This window comes from Lampetra fluviatilis, chromosome 14, assembly GCF_964198595.1.
Source record: "Lampetra fluviatilis chromosome 14, kcLamFluv1.1, whole genome shotgun sequence".
NCBI lineage: Eukaryota > Metazoa > Chordata > Hyperoartia > Petromyzontiformes > Petromyzontidae > Lampetra > Lampetra fluviatilis.
The window spans coordinates 15,154,914-15,176,613 of record NC_136288.1 but is presented as its reverse complement, the minus strand read 5'-3'; the positions used below and the strand labels follow the sequence as shown (position 1 = coordinate 15,176,613).

General features: G+C 50.3%; 1 protein-coding gene across 2 annotated transcripts; it reads right to left on the bottom strand.

Moving 5' to 3' along the window:
• Window positions 1–6,885: 6,885 nt before the first annotated feature.
• On the bottom strand, window positions 6,886–20,094 carry LOC144935933 (nuclear receptor-binding protein-like). Of its 2 annotated transcripts, XM_078862827.1 has the most exons (18): window positions 19,870–20,094; window positions 17,703–17,825; window positions 17,507–17,608; window positions 17,201–17,290; window positions 16,922–16,962; window positions 16,529–16,623; window positions 16,100–16,123; window positions 14,769–14,852; window positions 14,330–14,388; window positions 13,756–13,857; window positions 13,330–13,462; window positions 13,010–13,112; window positions 12,745–12,795; window positions 12,180–12,309; window positions 11,819–11,872; window positions 11,602–11,665; window positions 10,846–10,901; window positions 6,886–10,319 (listed from the first exon to the last, which is right to left on the bottom strand). In XM_078862827.1, exons 1-18 carry the CDS (start codon window positions 20,008–20,010, stop codon window positions 10,206–10,208), a joined length of 1,566 nt encoding a protein of 521 aa, XP_078718953.1. In that variant the 5' UTR covers window positions 20,011–20,094; the 3' UTR covers window positions 6,886–10,205. The 2 variants fall into 2 exon arrangements, with proteins under 2 accessions (XP_078718953.1, XP_078718954.1); XM_078862828.1 differs by lacking the exon at window positions 16,100–16,123.
• Window positions 20,095–21,700: the final 1,606 nt, after the last annotated feature.

Here is a 21,700-nt window from a genome sequence, read left to right as displayed (position 1 = left end):
TATTTCCGCTCGACCTGCGCAAGTGTAAAAATCCACCCGCACATGAACATTAATGCCGGGGGTGCGGCATGTGGAGTGACGTCACGCGCGTTACACAAATACATTATTGGCTCATTGTAGTAGTAATATACATACAGTACCTTGTACTTGAGGTTATTGCCTTTACCAATAACCTTTTCTCGAGTAGACCTTGCAGCATTCTGGAAAACGAATGACACATTAATATGCAGGTGAGTTGTGTCGGCTGCCAATGATCTCGAAATCAGAATTTGCTGCTACAGAAGATGAGGAACCTGGAGCTGCACTGTGAACGTGCAGCCGTTGAGGCTCTCTCCCAGCAACATCACCAATCCTTGTGCATTGGTAGTCCTCGTTCTCCACGTTCTTACCTATACATGTCATTTTTTGTCTCTCTGTGTGTCTGTGTGTGGACGAAACTTGCGAAGGATTTGGCTCACAAACCGTGGGGTTATGTTTAATAAAAAAAAAGTAGCCAGCTACCACGCCATAAGCTGCGTGGTGAGCCAGCGCTATTTCATTTCCCCATCCGTCAACTTCAAAGTAGTTAAATTAGACATTTAGTTATATTTATTATGAATTTACTTACGCCGCTCTGCGAGCGCCAAAGCACGCATTCGCGCATGCGCGACAAATCTGACCGGGGGTTGCACTAGCAACACAAACGCGCGATCCATGGAGGGGGGGGGGTAATTCTCATTCGCGTTAAAAATGCTATAAAAATACACACAATGCTGAGTTTAATTCTTCACAGTGTAATGTCCTGTTCTCTCCCCTCTCCCACCCCAATGTGTGCAGTTACTACTATAGAGTCGGTAGATGCTACTACGATAGGCGTAGATACTTATGCAGAGTGGGCGGGGGGATCGTGGGTGGGGGGTAGGGCTAGCAGCCCATCCCCAGCCTGCCAAGGTGCCACCTCGGCCGGCTGGGCAATCTAGGCGAGGCCAGGGGCTCTGCACAGGACTAGGCCTCATCACGGCACTGTTAAGTAAGTATTATTTTCTTATTCATATTCTTGGTTCTTTCGGTAAAGTCACGTAGATAGAAAATACAAATGCATTTAAAATAATAAAAGCAAAAAATCCACGACATTTCGATCGCAACACAAGCGGTCCTCATCAGGCAGAGAGAAAATAGGGGGTAGCCTCCAAATGCAACTGTTTATAAGGGTTTCCAAAGTGAGTGGGAGGGGGACTAGAGTTGTGAGGAGGACTAGAGTTGCGAGGAGGAGATCTGTGCGGCGTAAACAGCATGGGCGGGGCAGCCAATGGGGGGAGAGAGGGGGTAGAGATGGGGGGGGGGGCATTGCACCTTGCTACACACATCCACACTGCTGATGGTAGAGGTTGGCAAGAAAACACAATTCAAGTAATGACCCAAAGTGGTTGATGACATCTTTCCAATGATTGCTAAGTTTATAACCGTGGTCTCGGTTCAAATTGTGTCTGTATATATGTATAATGAGAGAGCGCCATCCGGGGGGTGCCAGAGGGTAACGGGGATAGGCACAATTACGTAATCAGCATCCAATCCGAAGGGGGGATAATACATGTATCTGGGCCAGGGAGGATGGGAGAGTCGCACAGAGAGGTTCTGGAGCCATCGGGAAGGTTCCACGAGGGGGCGTGGCTAGAGGCGGAGCCTAGCTCCGCTGGGGTGAATATAAGGAGAGGGTGGGGAGGACTCCTGGTCTGTGTGGGAAGCCTGGGTTCCGGACCGCATCACTGCTCATTCCCTCGTCGCCACGGGCCACGTGGCGGATCCTCCAACGGAGCTCACCCCTCCTTTCGGGACGCCGTCAGTCAGCGGCGAGGCCGGGAGAGTGGAGTGAGGCACGGGGGTGCTCGGAGAGGGACGCCTCGTCTACGGTGTTGAGAAGAGGGACATCACCGGAGGGGGAGGGAGCGGAGCTGTGCCATACTGCCGTTAATAAGAGAAGCACTCTGACAAGCATCGTCGTGGAAGTCTTTTATGGCTTCGTGAACGAATCTTTGTTGATAGCCAGTCGACTTGCAAAGTAGATAGATAGATAGATCGTTTATTGTCATTGTCACCAGTACAACGAAATTGAAAATGCTCACCAGTCAGGGCATCATTCATAAATTTAAATTAAATAAAACAAGAAAATAAAAATAAAATTAAATGAAAGATAATCAATTTATACTATATATAAAAACAGCCCAAGTATACCCACATACCCACATAAGGTTACATTTTGTCATTGCACATCTCTATTTCACAGTCAATTGAAAAATACTATTACTTAATAATTAATTAGCATTATTGAGTGTGGTGATCGCTGTAGAATAAAAGCTCTGTTTGAATCTGTTTGTCCTTGTTTTGACTGATCTGAATCGTCTGCCTGATGGCAACAGCTCAAACAGTGAGTGTCCAGGGTGAGAAGAGTCCTTTATAATGTTCTGTGCTTTTTTGATGCAACGTGAACTGTGTAGTTCTTCCAGTGTGGGGAGATGGCAGCCGGCGATCTTCGTCTTAGAGAAATAAATTTCATGTGAGCCAGCCGCATTAAAGTAATGATCAGCCATGGCCGAGGTATTGGTCTTGCCATGTTTCAGATCTTATTTTCACGAACACGGTCCAATATATGTCGTTTAGTTTCCCCAATGTAACTGCTGCCGCAGATACAGCTTATTTTGTAGACGCCGGGATATTGCATGTCAGGAATCTTGTCCTTCAAAGATGGGATCAGATCACGAATTTTAAGCACTGTACTCCTTGGTTCTTTCGGTAAAGTCACGTAGGTCGAAAAAAATGTTTAATAAATTACGGCGTTTCGATCGCAACACAACCAATCATCATCAGAAAGAAACATTAGCCCTGTCATCGCACACGAGCACCGTCGCCGCACGCACATACAACAGCTGCGTTAATGCTGTTCCGGCATCGGCGCATCCACACAACATCATGGATGCATGCCGGTTCCAAGCAAGAACATCTGCTGGACTACATAGTTACAGAACAGCGGATGCGGGCCCATGTCGTTGACACCAGGACCTACCGTGGAGCTGATCTGCCCACTGACCATTGACTTGTCATCTGTAAGATGCGCCTGCCATTCTCTCACTCCAGTGGTGGGTGTACACCCAGGATCCCATTCAAACCAACAGTGGCATGGTCTCAGCTAGCTGATGAAAGTTGCAAGCGAGAATTTCATCATCGCTTGCGGATGGGGTTGGCATCGTCCCCTATTCCTCCTGATGTCGAGGGGAAATGGGCGAGGTTTAGGACTGTGGCTCATGCAGCTGCAATGGCTGCTTTGGGTACACAGTCCAGACCTCCCCAGAGACCCTGGCTGACAGAGGAGGTGTTCAGGTTGGCTGAGAAAAAGTGACAGGGCCACTCTCATCGTCTATGGCATCCCACATCAGAGAATGAGGCTTACCGCAGCCTTCGCTCAAAGGTTTGGAGAGCCGTGAGGCACTGCAAGTATCGTTGGTGGTCGGGAGTTGCTGAGATGGAGTCTGCCTCAATGGCCCGCGATCACAAATCGCTCTTTAATTCCATCAAAAAAGTAACCTGCAGCGCCACACCTATTTCCATTATTAGGGGAAAAAACGGTGATCCAATCTCTGACCCCCAGGAACAGGTTTGCAGATTTGATGAGCATTTCTGATGAGGTCCTGGGGGAGGGTAAATCCCTCAGCCTGGAAAACATGATGGGACAAAGTGGGGATGACCCTGCTGAGGCTGCGGTGCCTCAAATATGGGAAGAAGTCACCCCCTGTGAGTGGCTGGCTGAGGTGCCATCTGTTGAGGGAGTACTAAAGGCGATCCAGAGCCTGAGACCAGGAAAGGCACCGGGCAGGGATGATCTCCAAAGCTAAATGCTGAGGGAGGGTGGCATTTGTGCACAGACTGCCCGACATGACATCATAACAACAGTCTGGACCACAAGACGGGTTCCACAGATTGGAAGGATGCCCTGGTGGTCCTCCTCTTTAAGAAGAGGGACCATTGAGGCAGACTGTAACTATAGGGGCATCTCACTTTTCAGTGTGCCGGGAAAGGTCCTGGCAAGGATTATTCAACATCGCCTTGCCAGGCACGCTGAGAGGAGGCTTGCAGAGCTCCAATGTGGTTTCAGGAAAGGGCGGTCCTGCACAGATGCCATATTTTCTGTCCGTCTGCTATAGCAGAAGTGTAGGGAATTCCAACAAGACCTACATCTCTGCTTTATTAACCTGATCAAGGCCTATGATACCATAAGTAGGCCTGGGCTTTGGGTTGTTCTTCGTGCTTTCGGAGTCCCTGACTCGCTGCTCACGATCATTAAGGATCTTCGTGATGGTGAGCGAGCCCGGGTAAAACTACGTGGCCGGGAGTCGGAGCTATTATTTTGACCACGTAGTAGGCCTCGGCAAGGCAAGGTAAAAGTTAAAATGTAAAAAAAAAGAGCCGACCTTACCACAATACAATCACTCTACCCTACCTTTTACCCTTTAGCAGGTAAGGTAAAATGTAAAAAGCAACGAGCCTTCTTTACCCTACCTTTTACCCTTACCCCATACAAATTACCCGATCACAGGGTAATTACTGGGGTACTACTACACATGAAAAAGGTTTATAACGGTAAATGCTAGGTAGAGCGCTTTATTCATATCGAATACTCTCGATGATTCCAATTTCACACGCTTTCTTTGAACTCACTCTGTTGTTGTATCCTCAAATCTTGTAGCTCAATTTTAACCCACTTCCCAATGTGGTATCGACTGCAAACTTGGTATATTTATGTCATACTGATGACAACACTATATTCTATCATAACAAATTATTATTTTTTGTTATGTTTGGGCTTGGCTCTAATTGTCCACGCTCAACTGACGTTGGCTGTAATTGGCCACGGTGCCTGACGCTATGGCGAGCTTCGGGGCCACTTCCTGGAGTCGTGGAGTTCTGCCATTACTAGTACATTTACTAAAATCGTGTTTAAAAAAAAAACAAGGTACTGTATTTACCGGGTAATACTTCGCGCTACCTTTACCCTACCAGGTAATTCTTCCGAGCTACCTTTACCCTACCATTTACCTTACCCCTTGGCATGTCGACACCTTTTACCTGGTAAAAAGGGTAAATTATCTTACCTTGCCGAGGCCTACCACGTAGTTCGAAGCTTTTGATGGCTATACCGGAGGAATTTCCACCTGGTACAGATACAATGGGAGGCTGATCAATGCCCGGGTGTGGTCAAGGGATGGCTCCCTATTGCTCAACCACGTTATGTATGCCGATGATCTGGTAATTGCTGCTCACTCAGGAGTTGGAAGCACTGCTGCTGAACCTGGAGCTTGCCACTAAGAGGTAGGGCCTTACCATCAGCCCCACCAAAACTAAGCACCTGCCTGGGTATTTTGTACCATTGGACACTCCATCCCCACAACTCCCAATCGGTGATGGGGCAGTAGTGGAGAGAGTGGAGAGTTTCCCATACCTGGGCAGTGTGCTTATGACCGGCTTCAGTTTAACAGCAGATGTCTCACTCCAAATCAGTCGAGCGGCAATATCTTTTTCATCGGTTGTGTAACGCTGTGTGGAAGCTACCTGGTCTGTCGCTCCGCACGAAGCTTCAGGTTTTCTCGGCCAGTCATTGCCTCCCTTCTCTACGCTTGCGAAACGTGGACCCCCCCTAATGAAACATCTTCGTCAATTAGAAACATTTAGGCTGGCCTGCCTACGATCCATCCTGGGTTTAACCAGGCTGGATTGTGTGAGGAACTCACAAATCCTTGAAAGATCTGGGCAAAGTCCCATTGGTGAGCTCCTCCGGTAGGCAAGGCTGCGTTGGCTGGGTCATGTTGCCCGCATGCCCAGCCACCGCATGCCGAAACAGCTTTTGTTCGGCCAGATCGAGGGGGCTAAACGGGCGTGGCATGGGCTGGAGAAGAGATGAAGTGATGTGGTACAGGACGTGGAGCTAAATAAACTTCAAAGACTACAAAACAACCTAGCACGCGTCGTCATTGTCCACTCATCCCCGTCTCGACTCACTAGCTTGTCTCCGTGCTCTCAACTGGCTACCCATCGCCAGTAAGGTCACATACAAGACCGCCTGCCTCTGCCACAATGCCTTCATATCCGCCTGCCCCGCCGTATCCTTCTTCATTATTGACAACTTGCAGCTCAGCACACGGCAGATGCCTGCACAGCGCGACTCACGACCTCCTCTTGATACCAAGATGGTCACGTCTATGCGCCGCTTCTCGGAACGATATCCCTCTGCACATTCGCAGCATCACCTCAATCGCCTCCTTCAAGAGACTTAAAAACTTACCTCTGCAATCACGCTTTCGAGCGACTCTGTGAGCTTGGCTCCACGCCTCTGAGTTGCGACCACTACGTCTGCAAATTTTACGCGCGTTACAAATTGAACTATTATTATCATTAGTGGACTTGCCGATGACTGGTACTAGCGGTGTCAAGATCGACCTCTGTGGAGGAGGCTCGTGAAGGACACGGATGGGAAGCGGAGCGCCGGGTTGCTAAAGCACAGCAAGTTGGCACAGTAGGGGGCACAGGTGGTGCATCAGCCACTCATCTCAGTCAGTTGACCCATGGCACCTGGGTCTGCCCTATGACCTCCTGCCAGCGGGCATTCGACACTACACGTGGCCTAAATGTGCACATAGCCTGGCACAAGCGTCGTGGTGCCGTCACCAAATGGCGGTTGTTGTTGTTGTTGTCTTTTTCGCCCGGGCAACGCTGGGTACTTCCCGCTAGTTGTCAATATATGTTGTATATATATACAACATATATATATAAGAAACCATTACCACAATGATGTCAAGTACGGTCACTAACACCACGCGTGTTTAAGAAAATTAAGGACACGACTAGGTATAGGAATACACAGTGACACTGGAAAGGATTTTTTTTTATTAATAAACTCAACACATAATAGGGGCGTTCTATAGTGTAACCTTTTACAATGAAAAGCTCAAATGTTATTCTGAATGTCAGACGTACAGACAACGCGATGTATTTTTACTCTGAGGCAAAGAGTAAAACACCAGCACCACCTCGGCCCACACCACACTTCACCTCGAGCCTAATCTCAAACACACACCATCTCATCATCTCACACATCATACACACGATCGCCTCGGTTTTCATTACACACAAACAAGGTCTTCAGCCAACATAACACACACCATGTCCTAAAAATCACATACCATCTCCTAAAGCTTCATTACATGCACATACAGCCACAAATGCCATCCTCCCTTGGCCCTTATAAGCACCACCTCTCTGGCGTTCAGTGCACACATACACATGCTCCTCAGCCCTCGACACAAGTCTGCACCACACCTTCGGTCTAAATTCACAATACACGGTCTCTTTTCTATCCTACATCTACCTCATTTGTTTCAAGAGTTTTGTTTGGTTTTTCTGCACAGCTTCTGAAGAAGGCCAATGATCTGGATGGGCGCAAGTGCACACACACACACAGGTAGGCAGGCACAGTCATTTCCTCGTACAACAAAATATAAGTGCTTCAGATTCCAGCTCCAGTGGGGCACACGGTGGCCTAAATGTGCTCCTCTCTCTTGTGCTGACGTGACCACGCCGAACCGAGACAGAAACTCAACGCAGCCACGTTGACATCCCAGCCACCCCGAGCGACCTCTTAGCACGATTATCCTGCAGTACACGTCGTAGGAACTTCTTCACACATAGGGTTATGTCACAGTTACAACTTGTCATGGTTAATTATGCTCACATTTCATGCCAATCTCGACACAATCGCCATCAAATGCAGTTGTGATGCATGCCGATCTATGGAAAAGGTGGGGAACCTACGGCCTGCAGGTGGACATCACGCATATGGCCCACAGCCTCATGAGGCCTACAGTCCATAAACAATCCATTACTGCAAAAAATCTTATCAACACTAATTGAGTACTTGAGGGGGATTTTTCAGCCTGGCAACACCATTGGAAACATTAATGCGCCGAGTAACCTGTTACCTTTAAAGTAGCTTTGAGAACAAAGGCAATGCATACAGTCCAAGCGTGATCAAAGTGTAGTGTTAACTAATGTGCGGCTGCCCTCTAAATGTATTTGAAAGTCCTATTCGGCCCTCAGTAAGGAAAAGGTTAAATGTTGCCAGATAATCCGAATAAATATTTCAGTATCCTCGAGATTCTGCGACCATCATTAGGTGATTAATCATATAAAAATTGTCTCTTCCCTGTTCCCAATTCCGTCGACATAATAGCACTGTTACCACCTCTATTAAAAACATTTCCCAACCAAGCCAAACCCATTACATAAAAAACGAATATTACCGCTTATTTTTGGCAGCAATCTGACTCCATACTCTGTGCCACAACAGCACACGGTGCAAAAATACATGCCCTCTCACACGTGCCCAATCTTTACACACACATTCACAACTCAGTGGTGCACTCACCCCCCCCCCCCACACTTATGTGACCCCATGGCTCCAAGTGCTCCCAAAAGTTTATGGCGGAACTTCCCAATGGTCGCGAACGGAAGCACCCCTCCGTTGTCAAAACGACTCCAAATTTCACAAACGCTCAGCCAAATGCTCAACTGTACATGTATTGATAGCGGAGACTTCAATTATAAAAGTATCTTTAAACCAATCTTCTCGGCAGCATGAGCTCGCCCAGGCAGACACTCGCACAGGCAGACACTCGCATATGGTCGCACAAACCACATCTTCAAACCTCCTAGACCCCCCCCCCACCTCTGCATTTGTAAAAATGGCAACCTGCAGCTTTGGAGGTGCAGGCCCAAATCGGGGTTACTCGCTAGGGCTTGTAGGAGCCCCCACCCCGCTTACTTAGGCACTCTTTAGCACTGCCGTAGAAACGTCACGAAGTTAAAACGCGGCGATTAAAAGCACATGCGCGCTATAAGCAACGCTTACATGAGCAGCCACCGGCCACTTGTGTGGCCACATCCACCAACCTCCCCAAACACGGCGAGACGGGCCACCAGTTCACATGCACGCACAAGCCTGTCTGTCCCCTGCCGCCATGACACGTGTGCTGGTCTGCCAGAAGCAGAAACTACGACTTGACAACCGCTCCTCGAGCCTCAACAGTTTGTTACCTTGATCTTGCCTTGACCGGCACTCTCTGGCCACTGCAGTGCTTCGGCAGTTTCACCAGACGTCCCGCGCGTGAATGACCGCCACGCATGAACGTGCGTTACACAAGCCCCACTCCATGGGGCAAAACTAAAAGCAGCCACCCAATTCCTCCGTTGTTGTCATGGCGCAATTGAGTAAATGTAAGGTCAGATTGGATAAGTCAAGTTGTGTAAAGGTCAGGTCATGAGGTTGGCTCGTGGGGAGGTTGGCTCGTGGGCGACAGGGCCGGCCATTGCACAGACAAGGCCGCCAGTGGCTGCACGTAAGCGCCGTGCTGGCAAAGAAGGCCACGAGGCTAAAATGAACGCCTTACAAGCCGTTACATCATCACTTACAATTCGTCACAAAACATTAATGCAATATGCTTCATATTAAGCATTAAAAAGCCACAATATTATACTCAGCACTGCCTAGATTTGTGGGTCATGGTTAGTTTGAATATTCAGCCACAAGATGGAACACGGCTGCAATTGACTACAGCAGGTTGCTGAAGATGGAATAGATGATCCCTTCAGCAACGGATGAACAGAGTTCTCTTACAGCCACCTGCAGCGCACGTCGATTGTGCAGCACCAGCAGGGGGCCAGTCGCCGGCTCCGTGGGCTTCGTGCAAAGCCCACGGTGCCCAGCACTAGGCCCCATCCGAAAGCGTGCATTAGCGGATTTTTCTAACAGCCCTGTGCGGAAAACAGGGAGTCGAAATCCCTCAAGAGCTGTGGATGCGCGACCAATTCCCAAGTCAATCTCTCACCCCTGCTCCTAGGCACACATCTTTAAGGGGGTTCTCTTATAATTCCTTCCTTGTTCCATTCGTTCGTTCCAATAAATGTTTATATTCAGGATTAAAATAACAACCGACAATGTATTATGCTGCTGGTGAAGCCCGCTTTCCGGGAGACCCCTTGTTTCGAATTTGCTTCAACATCACTGAGGATTCCTGGTGAGTTTATCCAATGGTCAGACAGTGTATACCAACGCAGCTGCCCTCGACAAAACTTAAGGGCTGAGAAGATGTAATCTGCTATGGTGACACGTACAGGCAGAGGCCCTAGGTGGAAATGGCAACAGGGGCATGGGGCCCATTGAGCGGAGCAGGGGGCCCGTTGGTGCAACAGCGGCCGAGGGCTTCCTCCAGGTATGAGGCAAGCAGGGGGCGGTCTGCCTGCATGCACGCACACACACACACACACAATAAGCATGAGCACCTATTATACGCTGCATGGTACGCAGTGGGGGTGGGCATGGCAAGCATCATGCCTGGCCACCTTGTGAAGTTTACACATCGCACCAGGTACTCATTTCAGGCCAATTTGACTTCAGGGAGGTCCCAGGACCATTTCAGCTGTCAGTCGCCACTGATGCTAGCTGTAGGCTGATATCGAACTCAAGTCGCTCGGTTTGTAGCGCATTGCGCTCACCACTAGTGTATACTTTGTTGTCCTTCCCCCGAACCTCCAATGAGCACAGTTGGCTAGGTATGGCGCGAAAGAAGTTCAACATACATACATACATACCACAATACTGTTCCAGACACACATGAACACATCCGCGTACAGACACAAAGGCACGCACGACGCAGGAACACAAACCAATGCATGCATTAACAGGAAGCCTCGTCCTGCCCCAAATAAGTGTATGGGTGTACGCATCTGGGCGTAGTTGCGTGTGTACATATGCACGAAGCCCACCTCACTTATGAAGCCAAATCGCACGAGCTCCCCGGCCAGGTCCTGCGAGCTGTCTCCTGAATGTGCAGATACAGGGAAGAGCCATGAATGCGTCAAGGGTGAGAGCAGCAGATGCTTTCATTTGGGTTCTTATACGTGCAGTGTGCTGCACGTATACAGATCTTCAGTAATTTACATAACGGTTTCCTACTTTTAACTGAGAAATTAAGAGAGTTGCCTTGGTGTGATGATCAGCACACTGCACCTGTAATCCAAAGGTTGCCGATTCAATTTAATCTCCAACACGGCACTTGGAACAATGAGGCAAATTTCTTAAATCCCCCCTGGGAAAATGGCTATAGCCCGCAGTCCATTGGCAGGTCCCGTGTGGTGGGGGCAGAGTGTGTGTACAACTGCCTCTTCCAAGACATCCGACCTGCATAGAAAAGTAGGCTAAATATCCTCTAGAACTCCCTCTCGTCGAGGCCCTTCTGCCAGAATTGGCATGAGCAGCATTTTCAGAATGGTACCGTTACCTTGAAACTGAGAAACGTACCAAGCAGCGACTTCAGCCGCCATGCTTTATTTACGTCCGAGGGTGCCAATAAGTGCAGATATTACAAAAATTCCACCGAGAACGATTTCCGCTTTCTGACTTTAGCAACTGGTAATCGATTCTAAAAACGGTTACAGGTTTACCGGTTATCATTTAACAACCCGATACGTAACAAACACGGTCATGAAGTCACAAGGACTCGAAAACAAAGCCAGTCTCACCCGGCATGAGGTCACAGCTCAGCTGCCGGTTCAGCTTGTCTTCCAGCTTCAGCAGCAGCGTCAGCTGTGTCCACAACCACAAAAGCGAGCGGTCAGCGGGTCTGCACACTTCCCTTCCTCACGGTGCCCTCCGAGTGCCGCCCGGGTAGAGGCACCGCTACCAAGGCCCCAACAATCAGCGGCGCGCGGTGCTAGGGTGTTCCGTGCCAATACGTACGTGTCGCCGCGCCCCCTCCTCCAGCGCCTCGATGTTGCACTGCACATGTACCACCTGGGAGTGTAACAACAAGAAGGCTCGTGACAGCCTTCCTCCACACATCGTCACACACGCAGGGAAGTGCTCGACAATGCCCGGCAAGGGGTGTGGAGGCCGTGTAGAATGCGGTGAAGGGTACAGCACCACGCTCTAGAGTATGGTTGAGGGTGAAGCTGGATGGTGTAATGTGCAGCAGGATGGTATAGAGTGCATGTACATTGAACTTCTTGAGCACCGTACGTAGCCAACGGTGTTCATCGGAGGTGCGGAGTGTGGTGGAAGGTGAAGCACAGTGGAGGGTGAAGCAGGGCAGCGTTCATACCTTGCGTGTTTCCACCTCCGTTGGCTCGGGCGTGGGGCTGCGTTCAGACTCGGGGGCTGCAGGCGATTGGGCGCGCGGAGAGTGGTGTGGCCGAGGCAGCCCAAACGCGGTCAGGGGGTAGATCCCATTCCTGCTCGCCCACAAGCGCACGCGCAAAAGAAAAACATCCCCCGTATAGCCCATTACAGATCGCAGAGACAAGTGTTGTTCACGAGCACCTTTAAAGACTGGGACAGCACATTAGGGAGTGGGTGGCAAGTACCACGCCGGGCCGCTGCCGTCTCCCCAGTGGCGATGTTTATACACCGCATCAGGTAATCATTTGAGGCCGAGTCGACCTAGGGGAGGCCCAGGATCAGTTCAGATAATCGTCACTGGTGTTGGCCGTGAGCGGGAATTGAACTCTGGTTGCCAGGTTCATAGCGCAGGTCGCTAACCGTTACACTACCGCTCCCCACACAGTACAAGCACGCACACACACACACACATCCATCCATGCATGCACAGGTGGAACAGGTGTGTGGACGAGTATGAAAGGTGTGCATGGCAGGAGATGTTTACGTACTTCACATCTTCCAGGAACTTGTCAAGCTCCAAGGCAGACACTTGAGAAAATCTGAAACAAAACATTAATCATCAAACACAACCACGGCACCAGATACTCACTTCGTTCAAATGTCCACCACTGTTATTGGTCACGAGTGGGAAACGAACTAGGGCCGCCAGGGTTGTAGTGCAGTGCGCTAACCAATACACCACCCCAACGAAGCGTTTGTGGTATGTGTTGTCGGTCCATGCCCAAGTGTGAGTACCTGCTGCCCGTGTCTCACCTCCACTGCCGCCCGTCTCCCTGTACGCGGCGGATCTCAGCCAGGACGCCGTTGGGGTCGATCTTCTTCGTCATCTCCTCCACCGCGTTCTCCGCCATCAGATCTGAGTGGTCGATAATGGGAGGAGTTACACCCAGGATTTAACCGTGAGGTGGGATGGAGCGAGCGGCAGTATGTGGTGGTGAGATGATGTGGTGAAGAAAGCGAGATGGTGAGTGCGGTGGTGAATGAAGTGATGTGGTGAGGAGGGGGGCGAGGTGGCGAGTGAGGAGATAAGGGAGGTGATGTGGCGAGTGCGGTGGTGGTGGTGAGGAGCTCACGCTGGTGGTTGAGGAAGCAGTGAGCGGCGAGTAGCTTGAGTGAGTGAACCTCGAAGAGCGCAGCGTGGAACAGCAGTGAGCGTGCCGTGGGGCGGACACCCGCTCCCGCACACAGACACCGCTGAATCAACTCCTGGGTACACGCAGCAGAGCGGCGCGGTATGCAGCAGCAGCACCCGCATAACGTCCCAATGGAGCAGAGTAGAACACAGCAGGACACCACACAATGGTGACAGCGCAAGACAACACGGAAAGACAGATCACCATGTCACAGCATGGCAGGACACCACCCAACGCCACAACACAGGAGGACACATAACAACCCAGCATACCACCAAACACATCAAGACGCACAGAACCCCACGGAGCCCGCGTAACCAATACGCAGAGCGGCCTTATGCTGCGGCTGCGATCTTCACCACTCACCCTCTGTAATGGATCCTCTAACGAGTTGATTGCACTACTGATGGCGTCGTGTGACACCAGTGTAGAGCAATCTCCATTTCCCTGGATCTCCAGTACTGCCATCTGAACACACAACCACAGTTTTCCATCAACATAGGTAACACACACACCAGAAGCAAAATACAAATATTACCTGTATAGCCTTAAACAGACTGTGGAAGGCAAGTGTCATGCTGATGAGTTTGAATAAGAATGAAACTGGTCTATAGTAGTGTTCGTCTCACGGCTGTCTGTTGGTTGTCCTCATCTTCACAATATATTGATGGTGGCCAAATACAAACTAACCACAATGCAGTTCTTCCGAATTGGTTTCACATAATACGTAAGGCTAAATTTTTGTACATGCAAATCTTTCTGAGTTGTTGAATCCTGTTGGTTTTCTGGCCTGCACAAATCTTTCTGTTGCGAGAGATTTCCTCATCATGTACAGATATTAACACACAGACAGCACACAGACATACAGATGGCACAACTATGCAGGCAGCACAAGCAGCAAAGCTGGCATGCCTGTAAAGTGCGTGGTGAGGATTCTCACCTCGAGGGCACAGATACCGAAGGAGTAGATGTCCACGGAGGTTGTCACCTCTCCCACAGCTGCACTCGCGCACAGCCCAAGAGCAGCATGAGAGCAGGCCTTCTTGTGGCCACATACCAAATAGGCATCATGTAATAGATTACAAGTGTGCGTAAGGTCAACTTCAAAACGCGTAATGTAAGCTCAAGTATTATTTTTAGCATCGCTGTTTTCAGTTCTGCACAGCAAACATAGACTCTTGAGTAAACTAACCGTCAGCCACCGACATGACAGAACGAATGTTCCGATGTTTACACCCACTGTGCGCATGGGAGTGAATGTGTGCGCACACACACAGGATACATTACGAGGTGAAGGCTGTGATGCTGGTGACATCAAAGTGCCTGTGCGATCTACTGTGGCGGTCGCTGTGGATAATTTTGGGTTTGTGGTTATTTACCCCCGTACTCCGGCGCAAAGAAGTGCAGGTTTTTCTGCTCCTCCCGGTAGGTCTTCACGTGGTTGTGAATCGCGTCTGGTGCCACTAGAGGGCGCAGAGCATACTGTGAGCACACTCAAGCTGCCATGAGCACACTCCTCACCTGACACACACAGTCTAGTTGAAGTTTCAAGTTTATTTAGTTTAACAGGTGAGAACTCGTGACAAGGATAGTCTCATTTGCAAGAGTTACCCTGGGGCATTAGTTTGCCAACAGGAGGCAACAATTACTAAGTGTAATCCCCAAGGAGTAATTTGCGGTATCATTTTGAAATTTGGATGACGCCGGTACACAATGGCCTACTCTTGCAAATGACATCAGGGGATATTTAATGCCCACTGTGAAGCACAGTTCATATAATTAAGGTTAGACAGGCAGTAATAATCATGGAGGCCACTGGATTAGAACTGCGAAAATCTATAACAAGCAGCGAAAGTGCTACTGTTAGGCCACGTCACCGTCCAGAGCCTGACAGAAGAACACTCAATCCAACATATATGCTCACGCACACTCACTCCGAAGCACTCTTATAGTGACACAAACGCACTGGCACACTCCAAAATGCACACACACTCGGACAAGCACAAAGCCTCAGCCTGACACGCGGGGGAATTGACCATCGCTGCAGCATGAATCACACACAGGACTGTCATTCCAGTATCATCGAATCGAGACCAGATATGAACTCATCACTAGTCTCATCACTTGGCCACAGAGCGATCACCCAGGTGTCACCTTTACTCAAACAGGGATCGATGACCCACCTGGGTTAATCACTCACGCCGAGGGAACTCGGGGTTAATCACAGGGCCAGCGTGCACATGCTCCACAAGCACTTGCCCCAAAACCGATAGGGCGGGTGTGCGTGAGGCCATGGGGAGGGGGGGGGGGAAGCAGGAGGTGTGAGTGGGACGGAACGTGAGGCTACGGCGTTGGGTGAGATGTTAGAGGATTTGAGCCACGGTGCCAATCGGGTTTCGCCAGGGGTGACAGCAAAAACGGCAATAACATATAAAACATGAAGAATACAACGAGGATCTGCAACTACGCCCAGGGGAGGGCTTTTGACATTGATCGACTCCGACTGTGATCATTTATGCTATGGAAATCTTTTCAACAGAAAAAAAATCCAGCAGCCACAATTTTCATTGGCCGAAGTTAACAAGCAGATGCTGAAGCAGCCGCGAGGCTGCCTCCCCTGTCGCAGTCAGAGGCGCCCGCCAATCAGACTACGAGTACCGTTTACTGATTGTAGCAATTGAAGACAATGAGGTAGAAGAAAGTTTCTCACCATTGGCAAAGATCCTATGCCAGACTGTACACAGAATGGGAGCAAGCAAGTTATTAACATGAGAATGCATTACAAACATCACGATGTTTGGCAATGGGCTCACAGACGGCAAGGAAGGGCGCGATGGCCATTTCATCCGTGGCTGCCTGGAAGCACACATGGGTTTTTACCCGGCAGCCATGCCGGTGCCACCCTGGGAAACCAAACACAGCCGTCCGCTCGCCAATATGGCGAACACAACCCCAGTGCCAGTCATTATGTATTTCAAGTCTCGTTGAGCTCATGTGCAACAGCTATGCTGAGACACGCTGGCCAGCCCGGCCGACCGGATGACTCTGCGACGTAGATATGAGGCTAATGCAGGCATACGCCAGCCCAACGCGTACACGGTGAGATTTACGAGAACAGTGTGACCGCCTGTGGCCTCACCAGAGCCAATCTTGATGAGGCCGTTGTGTTGCATGAAGATGGTGTCGCACGTGAGGTTGCCATGGATGATGGGCGGCACGGAAGAGTGGAGGTACCTATGGAGACACGGGCACACCCTTGCTGCGCCATCACTCGCCCCCCTCTCCCCCGGGACATAGCATGGGTTAATGCTGGAGATTTAAATTACCAAGCTAGGATTTATCCTCCCTCTCTCACCTTTCAGAGACTCACTAAACACCCGCAGTGCTGATTTTTAATTGGGGTCTATTTCCATTGAAAAATGCAGGTAACCTGTGGTTGAGCCTGTTCCGTGGGGAGCGGCAGCATCGTAAAAGGGGGTGGGTTTCCTTCACCCCAACACTTGCCAACCACACGACAGTGCGCGATGCCCACCTGAGAGCCGACAGGATCTGCGTGCACCAGCGCTTCCAGGCCTGTGGCACACATACAATACCACTCATACACTAAGCGTGGTGGAATTCTCAGTATTATTAGTGTGCATTCGTACTGTCCATGGCACGATTCTGTGTACAAAGCACAGAGGACGAAACACACACATAGCACCACTTACAATGTAAAGAGACGAGCACCTGCAGTGTTTGATCGCTCGGAGCACATGACTGATTCATAGAGCTCCTTGATGAGACTGGGCATGGACGGCACAGCACCCACCTTCTCATTCATGGTCTTGTGATTCTTCTTGGTCTTCTTGAGGAACTGCTTGAGGCTGCCTGAGGACATGTACTCTGTAATGAAAATCACCTGTGGAAGGAGCACACCTGTCAGCACCCAGCATAACCGGGCACTCCCCTCACTGCTGCTGCAGCATCTCGCGTCGCACAGGCCACGTATGGATGCACGTTTGACTGATCTCCAGTAGAGCTGCACGGCTGTCCAGATGAAGCTCTCAGCTTTGCCACGGCAAGTCACACAGTGGAGCTAAGCACACACTTGCATGTCACATTTGTTTGTGCTCACCCGCGCCTTGTTTTCCTTGATGTCCGTCCAGTACTTGTGGAACTTGACGATGTTGGGATGCTCTAGCTGAATGAGGTTGTCAAATACTGCCTTGATCTTTTCCTGCACAAGGGGGTAATGGGGGTAGGACACAATGAGACGCCCTCATCCCCATGACGTGCACTCTGCTCTGAGGAGATGGGTCCAGGAAACTCACCTCCTGGGCCTTGAAATTCTTCCGCTCAGAGAATTGAACTTCATTCCACACAACTTCCACGCCCTCCTCTGTGTCCATAGCCAGATAAGCACTGTCGATACCCGGCACATTCCGCTGGTTCACCTTCAGATGCACACGGGCGCAGATACACACGGGCGCAGATACACACAGACATGTGTGAACACACACGCATGGTTCACCTTCCCATTAACACACACAACAGGTGCCACTTGCCAATAATGAACAGTGACACCACCACAGTGCTTGTGCCAAGATAAGTGCACAGAGGCACATTCACACACGAGTGAACACACTCCTCGTATGCGACAACCCCACAAGTACTCCCTGTCCGCATACTTCACGTGCACATGAAGCTCCACGAAGCCGTAGGGCTAATCACAGAAACAGCCACTCGCATTGGCATGCACCATCTCATCTTGCGCATGTACAGCTTGCACTCGCATAAGTCAGAGCAAACACTTTCACAGCACACACGCGTTTACTGTTCATGCTGGCAACCCACGCTCACATTAAGCATCGTGTTACACTCTTGTGTAACGGCGCTACGCTCGTGTGTCACCGCTTACGCTCGCCATGGCCTCGAGTAACCCACTCTTCCCTCACTCGTGCCGCCTCAATGGCCGCTACCCGCATCATCCACTCACCACCCATGCTCACCATTCATCTCCATTACCATCACCATCCACCTAAATTAACATATATCAGAATCAGAATACTTATCTATACTGGAGGAATCCAATGAGCTATAAATATTTTTTTTGCAGATGTCCAATAGGTGCGGTTAAGAACCTTACCTATATTATCATTTTCACCATCCAACGGCATGAATATCCTCACCATCACCACTCACAAAACTATTTTTATTCACTTTCTTTTCATTTTTATTACGTTATTCTTTTTTTATATCTACGTGACTTTACCGAACGAACCATTGAATATTAACCTACATTACCATCCTCACCATCTACAATCAACTATCACAATCGACCCTTTCTATTTACCTATATCATCATCGCACATTCTAATCCACCCTCACCATCCACGTCGCCATCCATCTGGTAAACAGAACGCACACTCGCGCTTTTCGTCACACACGAACCCTAAACACTCCGTGATGCATCACATCCACAGAGCACTTTGGAAATGTTGAGCAATTACCACCATAATGATGTTTCTTTTAGAGGGAGACACACAGGCGGTGTTTGTGAGTTCTGTGAGTTTGTGTAAACACGTCTCCAGCAGAGAGAGGCGGCCTGCCTTGTCTCGCTTCACCAGGACACGAAGCTGTTCGTCACTGCCCACCGGCGCGTTAAGAGTGCGTTCAATGCGTTTAATGACGACAGATCAACTATTTTCCAAGTTTTATATGGTCCATTATTTAGTAAGTAAAACGCCATTCACACAAGGCATCATAGCGCTTTACAACAGATTTCCAGTAAAAACCCTTAACATTAAAACTGAGACAAACAACCCTACACAGACGGATAGGAGAGAGTAAATACATGTATTTTTAGACGAGCCTTAAAAGCCTCGACTGACGGAGCGTCCCACGTTTTCACCAGGGTTCTGGGATGTTTATCCAATTACTTATTTCAAGGAATGTTATGTAGGTAACCCTGGGTACGTGGAAAATATCCATACATAGGAGTGAATAACACCTAAAGGTCCGCACTGATGTGAGATACATGCACTCGATGTATTGCCATCTAGTGGCCACATAGCAACCCAGCGAATTTTGAGTCGTACAAGATGCAGTAATTCCTGCGTAGTCCACCAATAGTACATCGCACCAGTTTGACTCAAAGTCTCTCTCATCTCCACGTCTTGCGCCCGCGTCTCCTCCTGACTTCCAATGTCTAACGACATCGAATCACGTCTCCGCAAATCTGCCTGTTCCCCGGCTCTCTGTCTTCCCGTGTCACCGTCTCAATCCCCCAGTGTCACGCTATCTCCCCGCGTCTCTCTGCCCTCCGTACGCATCCCCGTGTGTCCGTCTCTTCCCGTGTATCCGTCTCCCCGCATCTGTCCCCCCGTACGTCGTCTCCCGATGTCTCTGTGCCTCCCCCGCATCTCACCGAGATCGCGGCCTAGCAGGCCGACCCAAGCCTGCCGTTTTGCCTAAAATCCCTGCCGGGAAGAGCCTCACCTCCTCCCTCCGCTTCTGCCATCGTCCGCAGGGGCTCTCCTCGAGGATCTCGCTCTCGTCCTCGCTCTCCTCGTCGTCCCCTGCGACGAGCGTGGCGGCGTGGCTGTCCCTCTCCCGCTCGCTCCTCTCGGCGCCGGACATCGCCTCCGGGACGAGACGCGGCGGAGCAGACGGCGACTGCGAAGGCGGCGCTCGTCCTCCCGCAAATGGCGACCTGCGCGTGACGTCACGGCGGTGTCGATAAGGCGCGCGGGCGTCGTTTTACAGTCGCTGGTGACGTCACACATCAGAAAGGGGGTGGCCGACCAGCCACTTGTGACGTCATGTACACCCCTGGCACTTGCATCCATTACGCTTGACGTTTAGTGGCTTTTATTTCAGCAACTGTTGAATTAAACGAACGTGTCCAGACCAAACGCCATCAAACAGAATTCGTCTCAGCAAAGCAAACTGCGGCTCCCCGCTAGAGAGAGAGAGAATCAGGCTCCTCACCTAACATGGCTGCCGGAGTGACTCAGGGCTCTGTCGCCCACAGCCACAGCATGGCCCTGCACTGGAAACTCTCCAAGCCCAACGACCGGGTTCAGAGTGGAACCCATCGCAACGACGACGACTTTGCTTGTTGTCTTGCATTTTCTAATTGATCCACGGCGCTGGATATCACAGTGGCGGATCGTGATGTTCCACGAGGTGGGGCTGTTGCTGTTTTGAGTGGCCTCTGAACATACACTGTATGGTGTTTCTAATTAAGAAAAACGTCATATTCTTTGGTTCTTTCGGTAAAGTCACGGAGATAGAAAATAAAAGTAAAAAACCCACGACGTTTCGATCACAACACAAGCGGTCTTCATCAAGCGGAGAGAAAAGAGGGAGCAAGCCTCCAAATGCAACCACATATAATATATATTATATATAACATATATAATATATATTATAATAATAATATATTATATAATATATATTATATATATAATAATAATATATATTATATAATTTAATAATATATATTATAGATGGGGGGGGGGGGAGGGGGGTAGATATGGGGGGGGAGGGGTTAGAGATGGGGGGAGAGGGGGTAGAGATGGGGGAGGGAGGGGGTAGGAGGAGGGGGTAGAGATGGGGGAGGGGGGGTAGAGATGGGGGGGGAGGGGGGGTAGAGATGGGGGGGGAGGGGGTAGAAGGAGGGAGGGGGTAGAGATGGGGGGAGGGGGGGTAGAGATGGGGGGGTAGAGATGGGGGAGGGAGGGTAGAGATGGGAGGGGTGTAGAGATGGGGGAGGGGGGGGTAGAGATGGGGGAGGGGGGTAGAGATGGGGGGGTAGAGATGGGGGGGGAGGGGTTAGAGATGGGGGAGGGAGGGGGTAGGAGGAGGGAGGGGGTAGAGATGGGGGAGGGGGGGTAGAGATGGGGGGGGGTAGAGATGGGGGGGAGGGGTTAGAGATGGGGGAGGGAGGGTGTAGGAGGAGGGAGGGGGTAGAGATGGGGGGAGGGGGGGTAGAGATGGGGGAGGGAGGGGGTAGAGATGGGGGAGGGAGGGGGTAGGAGGAGGGAGGGGGTAGAGATGGGGGAGGAGGGGGTAGAGATGGGGGGAGGGGGGGTAGAGATGGGGGGAGGGGGGGGTAGAGATGGGGGAGGGAGGGGGTAGAGATGGGGGGGGGCATTGCACCTCGCTGCACACACCCACACTGCTGACGGTGGAGGTTGACAAGAAAACGCAAATCAAGTCATGACCCAAAGTGGTTGATGACATCTTTCCAATGATTGCTGAGTTTAAAACCGTCGTCTCGGTTGAAATTGTGTCTGTATATGTGGATGGCATCGTGAACGAATCT

Excerpts from the sequence above, each read along its gene's own strand:
- LOC144935933 (XM_078862827.1), bottom strand. The coding sequence starts at position 20,010 with ATGTCCGGCGCCGAGAGGAGCGAGCGGGAGAGGGACAGCCACGCCGCC. Across the intron at positions 13,858-14,329 it reads TCGGTATCTGTGCCCTCGAG|ATGGCAGTACTGGAGATCCA; the intron begins GTGAGAATCCTC and ends TTGTGTGTTCAG. Across the intron at positions 10,320-10,845 it reads GATTTGGCTTCATAAGTGAG|GCAGACCGCCCCCTGCTTGC; the intron begins GTGGGCTTCGTG and ends GCGTGCATGCAG.